At 33.5% G+C, this 16520-nt stretch overlaps 1 protein-coding gene across 26 annotated transcripts in view; it reads left to right on the forward strand.

Moving 5' to 3' along the window:
• Nucleotides 1-16520, forward strand: part of LCORL (ligand dependent nuclear receptor corepressor like) — a 152420-nt gene that overhangs the window by 111986 nt on the left and 23914 nt on the right. For 12 of the 26 annotated variants that reach the window (XR_011437177.1, XM_023638300.2, XM_070262563.1 and 9 more), the window contains 2 exons: nucleotides 2803-2896; nucleotides 4229-8345. The exons of 1 other annotated variant lie outside the window; for it this stretch is intronic. Coding sequence is in view for 22 of the 25 variants with exons in the window: in XM_023638300.2 (XP_023494068.2) it covers nucleotides 2803-2896; nucleotides 4229-5261 (1127 nt within the window). In the remaining 3 variants the exon portion in view is untranslated. Of the gene's footprint in view, nucleotides 1-2802; nucleotides 2897-4228; nucleotides 8346-10902; nucleotides 15723-16520 lie in introns of those variants that run through there. 13 more of the 26 variants (XM_023638297.2, XM_070262550.1, XM_070262553.1 and 10 more) reach the window with 4 other exon arrangements.

Consider the following 16520-nt stretch of genomic DNA (forward strand, 5'->3'; position numbering starts at 1 on the left):
TCCTAAAGAAGAGGAATCAGGAGTATAGACGTAATTTAAGTTGCTCTCTTAAATATGGAACAGGGCTTAGGTCTGGCTCATCCTCAAGATTAAAATTAGCTATGACCAGGATTGTGTGTGGCTATCAAACCAGCAGTCAAGGAGTGGTACCAAAAGGACGAGATTACCTTTATTGCTCTAGCTAGGGAGCTACAGCCTAGTTTGCACAGCTAGTGTAAAGGAGAGAGACATGAGGTTCTCTCTACCTCTTTTTCTTTTTTCTGGTTTGTGTAATAATTTTAAATCAACCGTATCAAAAGTCTAGAAAAGTTTAGAATTGCGTATATAAGTTTCGTAGGACACCTTTGACACAAAGGAAAAAGTACTCAGTTTCTGCTTGGGAGGATCTGGATCTTTAAAGATGAATAGGAGTTGGCAAGTTGAAAAGGTGAAAAGAGCATTCTAGGCAGAAGGAACCATGTACTCCAATTTGAGAGATCTGACACCACGTGGTGTGTTTGAGGAACTTCAGGTGGTTAGATAGCAAGTGAGGGTTGAGATGATTTGGGGAAAAAGCATGAGATTGGGCTGGATGGATAAACTGGAGCAAGATCTTCATTGAATAATTAGTTAAGGTACTATATGCCGTATACTTTGTTACCTGTCCAATCTCCCATTTTACCCTTTTAATCTAGGCACTCTAACCTGTAGCCATACTGAATGCCTTCCAGTTCTTCCAAATTCTGTTCAGCAAATATTTGTTGAACACTTATTGTGTGCCAGGCACTGTTCTAGGCAGTGAGGATACAACAGTGAATAAAATAGACATGTCTCTGGCCTCACATAGCTTATAGTCTGGTGGCTAACACTGGTAAGTATATAAGCAACAAGAATACAGCCTGCTAGGTGCTAAATAATATAGGTAAGTGTTGCAGGTCTAGGAGCCTAGAAAATGATGATCAACCAAGTCCAAGTTGTGTCCTGAATGATGGAATGCTGAGTAAGGTTTGGTGAGAATTAGGGCGAGTGTGGGGAGAGAAGGAAGAGAGGCTAAGAGAGGATTAGGAGACGTCTAAGTAGATGAAACTAACTGGGATTGTGAAAGCCCAGAGATGAGAAGCAGCACAGCACTTTCCCAACAGGTTTCCCTGCTCCCCCTCTCCGCTTGCACTTCATTCTCCCCACAGCAGGTTGCGCCTTTAGAAATGTAAATTAAATTGTGTCAGTCTTGTGATCAGAATCCTCCAGTGATTTCCTGTCTCTCTCAAAATAAAATTTAAATTTCTTACCATGGCCTACAAGGCCTACAGCATTTCTGATCTCATCTCACTCAGCCTGGCTTACTCCACTCCAGCCACCCTGGCCTCTTTGCTATTCCTCACGCTTTCCAGTCATGATTGCATATCACAGCCTCTGCACAAACTGTTTTTTCTAGAAGCTTTCCCCCAGATAATCTGCTTAGTTCTGGTACCCTCACTTTGTTCAGGACTCTGTTCAAGTCAAAGAGGCCTGGACTGATAACACTCGAGAAATAGCAGCCTCCTCAGCCCTACCCTCGTTATTCTGTCAGCTTACTGTGCTTTATCCTTCCAGAGTAGCTCTGAGCATCAACCTGAAATATGTTTGGTGGTGGTGGTGGTGTGTGAATTATCTCACTAGATCCTAAGCACCACGAGAATAGGTACTTAGTATGCCCTTTTTTACTGCTGCTCTCCAAATTCCTAAGACAGTGCTTTGCACATAGTAAGCACTCAAATTATTATTGAATTATACATAGTAGGTGATGGTAGGATGTTATGTTTTATTTTTTGTCATCTCTATCTTGCCAGCACACTTAAGTGTTAGGTAAATTTATATGGTAATCATAAACCACAGTTGAATTTTTTTTTAACTTAGTTGAATTTTTGAGTATATTTTTTAAACATTATTTTCTTATAATGATTCCTTTCATATAGCTTAAACTTTCAATTTTTTAGCTATCAGTAAAGACATTCACAGTATTATTTCTTGCTGTGTTTTAAATTCATAGTTTATTCTTTTTGACCTTGAAGGTCATCATATTAGCACGTCTCAATCATTGAAGTTTTATGTCAATTCAGTATTAGAGTAATAAAATAACTGTATTTTAACAACAAATACTTAGGCAGTTGTTTCTAACAGGTTATTTTTCCTAAAATGTTATATTGTTATAAGTTATGTCTTCATCCCATCACAGATACAACCATAATATATTACATAGGCAATAATTCAACTGTTGTACATTTCAATTATTTAAAACAGTGTAATTTTACATTGTGAGTTTTAAAAAAAATGGGTTATACATAGAGTCACACTGTACCTAAAGTGTATGTTCCACATATTGCTAGTCCTGGTAAATGCTAATTATTGTTCCCTTATTCGTCATCATATTTTCTATGCTGTATGATTTGTACAACTTAATATCATTGCTACTTTCCCAAGGCATCATCTGGGCAGCCATGAATAGAAAACAGTCATGGATGAGCAGTCAAATGACTGTTCACTGCAAAACAGGGGGAAAGGTGACCAAGGATTGACTTTAAGCAGATTTTATTTCATAGCCTGTTTGTGTCTTCATATCACTTGCCAGTGCTAGCTCCTCCTCTTTTCTTTTTTCCTATGTAGTGCCTTCGCAGTCATGTCCTGTTGCTAAAACCGTGAGATGAGTTGGTAATGGCCACGTGTCAAGTACAATTGTTAATTTTTAGGTCATGAATTAGTAGATCAGCAAAATATGAAATGTTGAAATGTAAAGATTACCTGTCTGTCACAAATATAAAGTTTTTTCTCTTGCAAAAATTATAGGGGATGGAGTGTTAGATCTCTCTACAAAGAAAACCAGCATAAAATCTGAAGAGTCATCCATATGCGATCCTTCTTCTGAAAATTCAGTGGCTGGGTAAGCAATATCTAGGAAATGTAATTTAATATTGATATAGAATTATCTCTGCAGAGAACTCTTAATGCTACTCTGAGTAGATTGACATATATAGTTTTCCTCCGGGAGTTTGTCACTCATAAGTGTGTGTCTCTCATACCTTTCATTTGTCCTTTCTCTTTCTTTTTTATTCTTTCTGTTAAAGAAAAGTTATCAGAACAATCACCAAACTTTAGTTCATGTTACTAAAATGAACTGCCAACTTAATCATAGAATACAAACTAAGAAGCAGGATGAGTAAAGAGAATTTTTAAATTCAATTTTCAAGAGGCAATTTTAAGGGAAATATGTAATTTCACTATTTAATTTTTTTAAACAATCAACAAATTTTAAAAGTACTGTACTTACTAATTCTTATAGCTAGCTTATAGTGTTTACATTTTTTTCGTTGTGCTTTAGGTGTGGTGGCAAACTACTTAATGTATCTAGTAATCACCACAAAAAGTCCTTTCATGCTTTGAAAGCTGTCATTAAATTAATTAAATAAATAATTAGTAGTGAAATGCTGTTCTGTTGGATTTTTGGATTGTTTTTTGTAACTTTTGCATCTTCCCATTAATAAACTGCATAGGAAGCTTTTTTTGTCACATTTAAATCTTAGATGTAGAGTGTAAGTTTTTCAACTGAGGCTGTAGTAGTTTTGGAGTCATAAGGTATCGTAAGCTTTCTATTTGAGAAACTGAAAATTACAATGATACATTTGAAATAGAAATAACATTTATAATATCTAAAATTTACATTATCCAAATATAAATTATCTACCTGTTTCAAATTTTAAGTTTTTGTCTAGAGAAAAATTGGTCTTGTGGAAATATGGGATATTTGTGTTTGGAAATATTCTTGCTGCTACATATTTCCTTTAAAGGGGTTGACTCTTTTATTACTTGTTTAGCGGTAACGTCACGTTTCTACTAACAAAAACTCCTTTAGGATTTGGGTATTTTTTATAATGGAAGTCTAATTGTACAAATAAAAATTATAAGTGTTGCTCTGCAAGCATCTGTCAGAGGAATAGCAACATCATGAGAATATTTTTACAAATACTGAGTTAGGATTTTATGTTCTTGGAAGGTCTGCCCGTTGAGGCCACCGTATGATTGACACATTGTCCTACCAGGACTGTAGCGTTTGCTTTGTTAAGGAGTAACTACTACATCTCACAGACTTAAAAGAGTCATAAGCAGTGATGTTACCTAAGCAAGGAGTATAATAAAGGAGTGGACCCTCCCCTTCCATAGCTGTGTGAGAGTCTCTCATGCATCAGTTTACCATCGTTTCATTCCATCCATCCAGGAGACTACACAGAAACAGAGAGGACTATGTGGAAAGAAGTGCTGAGTTTGCAGATGGTTTGCTCTCAAAAGCTTTGAAAGACATTCAGTCTGGAGCACTGGACATAAATAAAGCAGGCATACTTTATGGCATACCTCAAAAAACTTTACTTCTCCACTTAGAAGCCTTACCAGCAGGGAAGCCTGCATCTTTTAAAAACAAAACTCGAGATTTCAATGATAGTTACTCATATAAAGACAGTAAAGAAACTTGTGCAGTGCTGCAAAAAGTAGCCCTGTGGGCAAGAGCTCAAGCAGAGCGCACAGAAAAAAGTAAACTCAATCTACTTGAAACCTCAGAATTAAAATTCCCAACAGCTTCCAGTTACCTCCATCAGTTAACTCTACAGAAAATGGTTACTCAATTTAAAGAAAAAAATGAAAGCCTACAATATGAAACTTCACATCCTACTGTACAGTTAAAAATTCCTCAACTACGAGTAAGTTCTGTTTCAAAACCACAACCTGATGGTCCTGGTCTGCTGGATGTTATGTATCAAGTTTCCAAAACCTCTCCAGTCCTAGAAGGATCAGCTCTCCAAAAACTGAAAAATATACTCCCTAAACAGAACAAAATAGAATGTTCTGGGCCCGTAACTCACTCAAGTGTTGACTCTTACTTTCTACATGGGGACCTCTCTCCTTTGTGTCTTAATTCTAAAAATGGAACAGTTGATGGAACCTCTGAAAATACTGAAGATGGATTGGATCGAAAAGATAATAAGCAGCCCAGGAAAAAACGTGGCCGTTATCGGCAGTATGATCATGAAATAATGGAAGAGGCTATTGCAATGGTAATGAGTGGAAAAATGAGTGTTTCCAAAGCACAAGGAATTTATGGGGTACCTCACAGCACTTTAGAATACAAGGTAAAAGAAAGATCTGGAACACTGAAGACTCCTCCGAAGAAGAAACTCCGATTACCAGACACTGGGTTATATAATATGACAGATTCAGGGACTGGCAGCTGCAAAAACAGCAGCAAGCCTGTGTAGATTACTTGTTAGGAAAATGTTTGTACGTGCGTATGTGCGTGTGTGTATGTGTGTTTGTGTGTGTGTGTGTATGTGCACAGGTGTGTATTTGTGTGTCTATATACACACACGTGGGAATTACAGATGCTCACTCTGACAGGAGACATGAAATTTTACAGTTCAAAAACCACTTACATGCCTTTTGAAAAAAAGTTTTATTCAGGGTTTTCACTGTGGACAGAATTATATAGTTGCTTACTTAATTCTGATAGTTTGTATTTAATCCTTGTATAAATAGGTGAAAAAGATTCAGGTTTTCTTTAGTAGTCAATAGCATAAAGCGTTGTGGGAAAACAAGTAATTGTCAAGTGAAACATTTTTATAGGTGAAAGACCACCCCAGCCATTCAGTTAAACCATCTTATAATGGAAATATGATATTAATAGTTTTTAAACATTTTTACCTAACATACTTACAGTTACTGTAAGTACGTCAAACAACCAATCAGAGTTTAAATACACAGCTATCTCCATACTAAGAAAAATTAATATATACAGTATTAGGACACTACAGTGCATTCTATGAAATATGAAATGCACTCAAGTGCATCCACCAGGAATAGACAAGAAAACCTTAAATGATATGTATAATGAAATTTAATATTTATCATTTAATAGTTGTTTTAGCAGGAAGTTGGGGTTTATAAGGTATATACTTTTTGAAAAAAACTGACACATTGTTAACCCCAGGAGCTATAAAATCCTTTAATATAAGATGGAATACTAAGAACAAAAAGTAATTTAAATTTAATTATTAAAATAATTTAATTTTGTTTTTCATTTGAAAAATAAGCTAATGTGTAAGATTAGAAAAGAAAGTTGGAATGCAACTTAGAGCATGTTTATAATGTGCACAGAAAAAGCTTGAGAATGATCATTTTGGTTTAAATGTGCTGGTTAGTTGATGTTATGACTACTTTAAATTTTAAGGATTGTGATACACTCCTACTATTGAAAAACCTCAGTGTAACTTTAATATATTTGCTGCTGTGACATTTCAAAACATTTTCAGTTTATCAAAATGAATTACAGATTTCATTTTGGTGGGCGATACATTATCATTTTGCTAATAACCAAATTTGCAGTTTGTTCAGGGTCTTAAATAGATTTACAAATATTTAACACTGAAGCTGTTTTGAACTTTCAGTAATGTAAACTCTACTAATTGGGTAGTTAGAAGCTGGGCAGTGCATTTTAACTTTTACTAGACTCATAAAAGAGACCAGTAATTTCTATATAGCAGTTTTAAAATGTGGTTCAGAGTATCCATGTTGGATTTATGGAGTATGCAGTTTTAGTGGTAAAATGTTATAAAGCATGTGCCTCCATATAAAGATTGGGGATTTGCTTCATATGTTCACAATTCTCCGAGTGCCCCTTTGCTCTGTTAAAAGTCAGGTTCTGATCAGTTTTCTAAGCCAGTTTTCCTAAGTCCAAAAGGAATACTTAAAGCTGAATTTAAAAAATAAGTGCGCCTTGTCAAATACTTGTGTTTTTACACTTGTGTTTGTGTGTATCTAATAATCACATATACATGTAATACTAAAGAGATTTTCAGCTATTACATTGAAAAACTGCTTACATATGTATAAGGAAACTGAAGAGTGGAAAATACACAACCAAGTAGATATTTGGTCTCTTCGATCTATACTGAACCCTCTTCAGCAATTAATGTTACCTGCATACTAGGGTATGAATCCTCTTGCTCTTTTTTTTTTCCCCAAGAAAGTATACATAATAGATTGCAAAACAGCAGATGTCAGGGTCATCTTTCTTTTTAAAGAATTAAGCCATATTTTGTGAGGGCCAGAACTTGGATTATTTAATATATTTCCCCTCCCCGCCCCCCGCGCCCCCAGTGAAAAACAAAGTTAAAGTAAATGTTTCAACACAATTTTATTGACCTCTTTATACAGAATTTTACTTGCAAAAATTTGGGGGCTTGAATGCATTACATAATATTTATATTGTATTGAGCTTTTTTATTCCTCACACTATATTTACATTAATAAATTGATTGAGAAGTTTATAGTAAAGGGATACTTACAGAACACTTTTATATCATTTAAAAGATGACCTGACCAAAAACTTTACAGGATTCATAAATCAGGGATCATTTTGCTATTGACTTCACAGTGCTCAGTAGTTTTATAGGTAATATTATAGTTAATTTGCAGCGTTTTAGTACTTGTATTATTTATTTTTGGTCAGAAATAGTAAATTAAATATTTTTTGATAGTTTGTAGGTAATGATCAACTCATAACTTTTAAAAGAAACAAAGTGTTTCTAATTATTGAGTTAACTTTTGATTATACAAACTTGGAAAGGCAGGGAAATTTATGGCTTCCCCTTCCCCCCAGTGATTCTATTAAGATATTCTTTATGTTAAACTTTCAAAGTACTTTATAAATTTAGTTACCAGTTATTACTTATTAATTGACAATTTTCTGAAAAATCCAGTTTCAGCAGACTTTTAATGAAGGTGAAAGCAACCATTATGTGCTTTCTACTTATTTGAATGTTCCTCAAGTATTTTATATTTTAAAAAAAAAGAAGGAAAAGAAAAAACAGTGCCTCTGTTTTTAGAAAACTACTGCTCAGTAAAGTTGTTTAAACCATTTCTGGTAGCTAATGACAATTTTATATTAAATTGTATACTAACTTTAGTGAGACTGATTTTTTTAGTTGTTTACAGTACAAATACTTGTATTTGTTTTTTAATTGCAGTATTTCCATTGTCGCAGTAATTTAGTAAAACTCTGTGGCTGCCTTGATTTTGACAGATTTTGTTAATATAAACTGATTGTTAGGCAATTAGTTATATTTATGCATAAATCAATTGCACTATAATTCATGAATTATTTATTACAATATTTTCTAATGAATTCATGTATCTGTCTTGTGTTGTAAATGTACTGTAATTCTGTTCCTACTTTGTGTTGTTATATATCTAAATCTGATTGTATGAATTTTAATTGTTCAGTTAATGTGTTTCTAGGTTGTAATTTGTAGTAAAGCACTTCAATGCTTTTGCACTTAAATTTACAACACTGTTGGTGTGTGATTGATTTACTCATTCAGTAAAAGAAAAAAAAGAAAAGAAAAGAAAAAAAACGGCTACACTGACTTCTTTGATTCACTCTAGGAAGCAGTTTTATTAAGATTAATATTAGCAATTGACTTTCTCCAAAGAACTATTTCATCAACAAAACTTTTAATGGGCAGAATGGATAGTAACATGGAAAAAATAGGCAGGATGTTTTGGTTTATAAATCAAATAGGAAAAGGTTAGAAAAATTTTTAGCATTGAAAACAAGGGAGCTATAGAATATGCAATTTTAGAACATTTATATGATCACTTGAGAATATATTCTAGATTAGAGACTTATGTGTATTCAACTATTATTTACTCATATTTAGGTTTTTATTTGAGGTTCTAACATGCAAGAAATGTGGAAAAGAAGAAGTTTGAAGCCAAGTAGGCATATTGTGGGGTTTTATAATTTGAGAATTTAGTTATCTAATATCTGATATGTATATATCAGATATAATCTAACACGTGAATATTGAATTAGTAACTTCGCTAAGCTATTCTTCATAGAGCATTAGATGGAAATTACTGGCCACTGTGATATTTTTGGAATTCCATTAGCAAACTGAATAAAAAACTCTTTTAAACTATAAACTTCCTTGTCAGAAGAGAGAGAAAAATCTTGCAGAGGTTTTCTGAATAGTTAACACTAGTTATTAGTTTCAGTTATTTCTACTTTATACTTGACTTTGCTAACAGAAAAAAGCATTTGAGCATTTCAGATACTGTTATGAAAGTGTATATCAATCTTTAAAATAAAGTGCAATGTATTTTTCTGAGAAACATAAAATCTCTCTTTAAATACTTAGTCACAGATAGGTTATTAGGCCATAACATAACTTTAAAGAAACTGTTAAAGTGCATCTGTCAGAGCTTTTTTGGGTTTTCTTTTGCTTATGTGAAAACTATATTTTTAATTTGCTGGAAAAGAGCATAATTTGCTTATATCTTCATTTTTGATAGTTAACATTTCTTCCTGCCTTTGTTCTCTACATGTAGTTTTTTAATTATCTAATAGTGAATCTTGGGAGTCAGTTCCATCATTTTGCACTCCCAAGCATGATAAAATTTACAAAAATATTATTTTCAGAAAAGAAAGGATACTGGGGTTATGTCCTTGTCTTCATGTGTTTAGAGGCAGCAGTGGACTCAAAACATTTGATTGTAATTTCATCTCTCTTCTCACTTTGGTTGATAGCTGCTTTATGTCAAATCACATGCTAGTTTTAGTGAAACATTGGTTGAATCTGGTAAAATTATCTTTTTTTCTAGAAAAATTTTGATCTAATGTTCAAAATTTATTTTGGTGTTTTGGTTACTCAACATAATTTTTTATAAAATGTAGAAAAAATATTGCATACTTATCTGAGAAACAAGCCAGTTTTAGGGAGCAAAATAAAAAAGTTAATTTCACTTTTCATTTTAAAAGAAAAACCCTTTAATTTTTAAAATACATGAATGTAATAACCCTTTATTTAAACAAAATACTATCTTCTGTAGCACTTCATAATCAGCATATCCCAATTCCAACCCTAAATAAAATTTCTGCAAACCAGGAACTACTAACAACAACAAGAAATACAAGAAATCAGTAGTGGGAGGCTATTTTCATGTACAGAGTTTGGTGATATGTTTAATTTGAATAGATACTTTTCTGAAACAGAATTCTTTTAATATATTTTATTCTTCTTGCTGCTGGTATTGGATTAAAAAAATTTTTTGTAGCCTTCTACCTTGGTTGCTAAGTAATCCTGGGTCTTAGTTAAAGTTAGATATATATTAATTTCTGCAGTGGGACATTTTCCAGCATTTGAAATTAAATAATTAGGTAAGTAATGCCTGTAGTTTTGATGTAATTACTTTAGTATTTAAAATCAATTAAAAATAGGTTCTATTTTTAAATAGCTTAAATTTTTAATTTTCTTATTAGGTTAAAATGCCTGCAGCTTAATCTTAGAAAAGACATTCTGTTATTTATATGAAATCTAAATTCCGTAATCATCCTTGGGACTGTGTAGAGCTCTCTCTTATTAATAATTTTGTTTTTACTACCATGAAAAAAAACTTCTAAATAAAGATAAGAGATTTTCTCCTACTTCTTATTTTTATTTGTGCTAGTATGAACTGATAATTATCAAAATAACTTTTAAAAAGCCTACTTTACAAAAATTTTAAGTCCTTCTGAAGCACTTCCCATTAAATATTCTTAATATATACAAAGCAGTAAACATTAGCAATCTGTGAATATAATCATATCTATAATTATCAGCTTTTCTATTGGAAAACTAGAGCTTTACTTTGACTCTAATACATTGTCATAGGGAATTAATTATCATCAGTGCTTCGTTATATTTTTGCTAAACGATAATCAAGATGTCATTATTACAGCTCTCCAGGAGTTAGGACCAGCAATATCAAGATATCTTTTGTTCAAACTCTGTTAAAATTATAACTCCGTATAATATTGGTTTTTTTGCTGTAATTCATTTTTTGTTTGATTTTTATTTTTAGTTCAACTGTTGATCCAAAGTCAGAGGAAGCTACTAAAATGGAAAAAAGAAAATCAGCATTAAGCAAAGTTTTGGAATCTTTGTGCATACATCACCAGCAACAAGTTTTGGCTATGTTGAAATTTCTAGTCCAAGAGCAGAATGCTGCTTCTCTTTGTTGTTGTAATACGTCATATACTGTGTCTTCAGAATCTCAAAAGCCCCTGAGTGAAGATGATTTACTTGGTCTGTTCTGTAGTTGTGAATATAGGCTGGCAGAAAGAGGGTGTTTACAAAATGAAAGAAAAAGCCCTGGTTTTATGCCTCTGCCAGTCTGTATCAAAGATTTACATTGTTTATCTTGCCAAACTGTAACTGTTGAACACATTAAGACAGTAGTGAGTAGAGGAATTGGAAACAGTTATCATTCTCACAGGTGCTGTTCTGGACTCTTACCAAACATTCACTCTACAAAATCAGGCTTTCACACTCCTCTTCCATCAAGGGAAGTATGTGACGTTTCAGTCAGTCTTAAAGACGTTTGTAGATCTCGAAGTCCCTCACCTCCACCATTATCACCTGTACAGACTGAAGGATTTGAAAAATTGAAAGACGTCATCTCAGAGCTTTCAGCCTTAGAAAATAACAGACTTGAAGCAAACATGAACCAACCTCCATCTCTCACACCAGCAGAAGTAAGCAATGACAAGGGTGACCACGAAAGTAAAATACATAAAACTGAGAAATTCGGTAACTCAGATTCTTCACTCTTGGAAGACAGCAATAATTGTACTACAAATCATGAAAAAGGGGAAACTACTGTAATTTTTCAAGATTTAATGGATCGTATTAATGAAAAATTAAAATCAATAGAAACCACAGATATGACAAACCTTATAAAATTATCTAGCAGTGATTGTAATACCGATAATGATTTAAAATTGAGAGATTTAATAACCTCTCTCTTGCATAATGCAAAGGCCAGTGATTACAGTTTTATGGAATTACTTAGTCAACATGATAAAAAGGTAGAAAATAAAATTATTCAGACAAGATTTCGAAAACGTCAAGAAACTTTATTTGCAATGCACAACTCTCCTGATTCACCCATGTTTAGAAGGCAGTCTTTACAGATAAAAAGAGAACTTGCTAGTCTTGATGAAAATTTTATAAGGAAAAAATACACTGAAAAAAATTCAAGGAAATTGATGTGCAATGGTGAGATATCTTCAATGGACAAAGAAGAATTCTATCATTGCCAATCACCTTTACAAAATTCTAGAAGCCTTCAAGAAAACAGTCATGCAGAAACATCGTTTTCACCAGATGATACATTACAATCATTGCAACTACCTCTTCATAGTTTAGAAACTAACTTCGCTTTTGATGCTTTTTCAGAAAGCTTTAAGACAACTTCTCATGAGAAAACGAGCATACGAAAATCACAGGAGAAATCTGCAGCTGGAAAAATTTTTTTGCAAAATCATAAGGAGAACCCAAAATTAGAGACTACTCAAACTCCTTTGAAAAGTGATGTTCCAGGACTTTTGAGTAGGGCTAAACGGAATATTGTGCCTCCAGGGTGGTATTCTATATACGTAACAAATAATTATGTTTTCAAAAACTCCCCTAAGGCCAAAAAAGTTTCTGGATCTACAAAAAAAAAGGATCCAGTGAAAAACATTCAGGTTGAAAGCCCACACAATATAGATCTAAATAAAATTGCAATGAATTCTAATTTACAAGTAGTTGTGGAGCGTTTGGAGGATACAATAAATATGGCCAAAAAGTCTTGGAATAACCAGTCGTTATCAGAAGGATTTAAAGCACCCAAGAAGTTGATAGAAATTGATGGTAAAGATCAAAATCCTGGTAGAAATATGACTCTTACTGTAAGCAGAATGACATGCAAAGAGCAGAGTTTATCAAAAGCTGTTGTAGCGTCCAGCAACTTGATTAGAAGCAGTCATATACCTACAATAGATTTGAATAACAAAAAACTTGGTAATTTGAAAAAGTCATCTATTTTAGATACTAGTAGCCTGATTTCCAGTGTTGAAGATGTACCAACAAAATATGAAGCCATTGAGAGCTCTTTTTCCAACTATTCTAGTCCTATCAAACTTATGTTGTTATCTGAGGTTAAAAGCAGTGAAGGAGTCAAATATACTTTAACTTCAGTTGGTACTTCTGAATCAAATATTGATCTTCCTTCTGAAAAACATCCAACTCATCATGTAATTGAAAAAAAAACAGAAACAAATAAGGATATCTCAAATGGTAACTTGGAAAATTATAGTTCTGGTCTTAATGATTGTGACACTCTACAGGGAGAACTAAAATGTAATTGTGCAAAAGAAACTGCAGAATCCTGTGCAATGTTTATAGATGATATGAATAATGGTAAGACACAAGAAGAACCTAAGGAAAACTCAAGCAGTGCTGTTGATTCATCTTTTAAAAGAAAACCAGGTAGACCTAAGAAAATAGGTCCCCAGGTTGTGAAACAGATTAAGCGGCCAATTGGAAGACCACCAAAACCTAAAACTGATCAAACAGACATCACTATTTGCCAAAATGAGTCCTTCAGTGCTAGAAAGAAAAGCCCAGAATCTCTCATATCAGAAGTAAAAGAAGGTATTTATAAGAAGAGTATTACAGTTACTGTTATTTATGGAAGGTCAAGAAGAACTAAAAGACATGTTTCTGAAGGGAGTGTAAACATAAGCAATGTTATGTCTTTAAACAATAATGTTGCTGATTTTCCAGCTGAATATAGTGGTCTCAGAAATATTAGAGAATACGAAATTGACTCGGGTGAAAGAATTAATGCTGTTTCCAGTTTGACTACTGAAAGTGAGATCTTGGGGTCTGGCTTTGAATATGTCAGACCTATCAAGAACAAATCTGTGATACCTCAACTTTCCAAGAACATCACTCGACCAAATCAGAAGCCTTTGGCAATAATTAGGAAGCCTGGTAGACCTGCAAAAGTGAAAATCTCTGGCATATCTGTGACTATTAATAGAATTTCACCTCAGGAGAGAGAAGTAAGTATTAGCAGCTGCTTACCTCCTTTAGAACAAGAGAATATATTAGAAAAAAAGCTGCCTGAAGAAAAGTATGATCACCAATGCAAGAAGATCGATACAAGGCACACGGAAACTGACATATTTAAGAAGGGATCAAAAAGCATGGTTGCTACTATACCATTGAGACATTCTATTAGGAATAGGAAACCATCTCTGCATTTCTTACATTCATTAGCATCTTCTAGCTCACTAATTTATAGAAATACTCTGCTCCATAAATCATATAAACTCCATTTGCAGAAAGGTAAAAGTCAGAAGGAAAAACATAGGCAGTCAAGGATAAAAATAGCTTCCAAGTGTGCCCCAGGAGCTAGAAATTCAAGGAATGCAAAAAGGTGTTTGGAAGATAAGTTACTACCCATTTCTGAAGTATCCTTGGACCCCATCATTTCATCAAACCCTTTGCTCAGATGGTGGGCTGCTTCTACTTCCAATGATTCCTTATTAGAAGAATTAAACAATAGATTTGAGCAAATAACAAATGCTTGGGTGCAAGTGAGTGGAGATGAAGCTGAAAATTGTGTTCATAAAAGAAGAGAACACATTGACAAGGATAGTTTCAAAATAGCAAACCCTTTGGAAACCTGTCTTTTAGAACTTGAAGTTTCACCTGTAAAAATGCTTTTTCGGAAAAAGTATGATTTAAATGAACTCTGTACCTGGTTTATGCAAACAACAGAAACACAGTCTCTTTCACTAGTTAGAAAAGCAAATGCTCGAAACCCTTTGGAAGTAATAAATACCAGAGGAATTAAATTAAGGACCAAATATTCTGATTTTAGTACCAGCCCCTTCAGAAAGCACTTTAAAAAATTTGCACTATCTTCTCCTTCAAAATCAGCAGGGAAGTTGCATATACTGCATAAAATGGTTAGCTCTCCAATCTTAAATGTGAAGAATAATTTAACACTAGCTAGATTAAAAAGAACTGAGTTTAAGAGGTTGCAGCATGAAAGGTGGAGAAGAGAGGGGAAACTGCTCAACCAAGGAACAGTGGATTGGATCTCCAAAAGGAGGAACTTGAGATTTTTCTGCCAGAACCAATTTTTAAATAAGACTGAGGGGGGAACAAATGCTGACATCCCACTCCAAGGAAAAAACACAGTAGATAATCAGTTTATTTTACCACCTGAGATCAGGGATGACTTTTTGCAACAAAGGGTGGCAATGTCTGACTTCAAAACACATGCTAGATTAGAGAATAAATTTAAGTCAGAAGCAAAGGAGAATGGAACAAATTACAGTCAAAAAGATTTTGAAAAGGGACTAAGACTAGGAAATGTATGTTCAAATAATTGGAGATCAAAAACCTTAAAAGATTGTAGAATATTTTTGAGGAAGATCAACTATCTTGAACACAGAAATACTTTTAAGTTAAATACAATAATTTACTCTCCTGAATCTATTGACAGTGGAAATAATCGTCAGACTCATATAGAAGAATCGAGGCGCTTTACCTTAAGATCCCATTCTGCTAGGCAAAATTCTTTCAAAAAGCAATCTAAAGAAATAGAAAATGCTAAAGCAAATAGTCCTTCAACTGAAAAATTTCCTGACCAACTTGACAATAGTAAATTAAATAAATGTATTAACTATGACAAGAATCCTTCTGATAGTTCCGAAGTTCTTAGCAAATTGAACAAAAGAAAAAGACCACCATGGAAGACCACAGAAATGTCAACAAAAAGACATAAACGACAGTCTTGCAACAGTGGACAAATGGCAAACTATTATTCAAAATCCCAACTAGGTAAGTTTTTCTCTACTTAATTTTAAAGTTTCATTGTAGGTGCCTTGAGTCAAGTATGAGAATAATGGGTGGAAAAGGAACAGTTGGTTTAGTTTTAATTTATTCCCCAAATATTTGGATGACCTCATTTCTTGGCACCTAGTCTGAAACTCATGAAATTAGGTGCTGCTAAATGTACCAGTGCACTTCCCCACACCTTGATGTGTCCAAGGTTTCAAGCAAATTAAAACACATTTGGTAGAGACAGAGAAAGCTTCTAAACATATATCATTAATGTAAAAGTTACATTATCTGCTTTTGCATTTGATAGATCTAATATAAAATAAAACACTCTGACAGGTAAATATGCCCAAGTAACTATGTAAAACTTAACTACTACACTACAAGCTAATATATGTTTTTTGCTTGATAAATTAATAACTTTAGGACCATGTGGAAAGAAGCAAAGAACTGTCTTCTTGCTAAGTTGATAGAGACTATAACATATGTCATAGTCCTAGGCTGTCAGTCTCATGTTCACAGTTAGTTTGTTAGGCCCTTTGGTACTGCTTTGGGAACCACTTTAAGACCCTGCCTATTTAAAGAGTGTGAAGGAACAAGACATTTTTTTCAATAAATCAGCAAACTTGTTTAATAGTTTTTTTCCTATCAGACAGTTGAACTAGATTCCACAGCTGTAAAGATGAGAATTTCTTTCCAGAGATAATCCGTAGCCTAGCAAGGGAGGAAGTCATATGCAGGTAATTTTAAGGTAATAGTAAATTCAGAGAGTAACCAAAATTACTTTAGCAAGCAATT

The sequence above is a fragment of the Equus caballus genome, chromosome 3, assembly GCF_041296265.1.
Source record: "Equus caballus isolate H_3958 breed thoroughbred chromosome 3, TB-T2T, whole genome shotgun sequence".
In the NCBI taxonomy this organism is placed as follows: domain Eukaryota; kingdom Metazoa; phylum Chordata; class Mammalia; order Perissodactyla; family Equidae; genus Equus; species Equus caballus.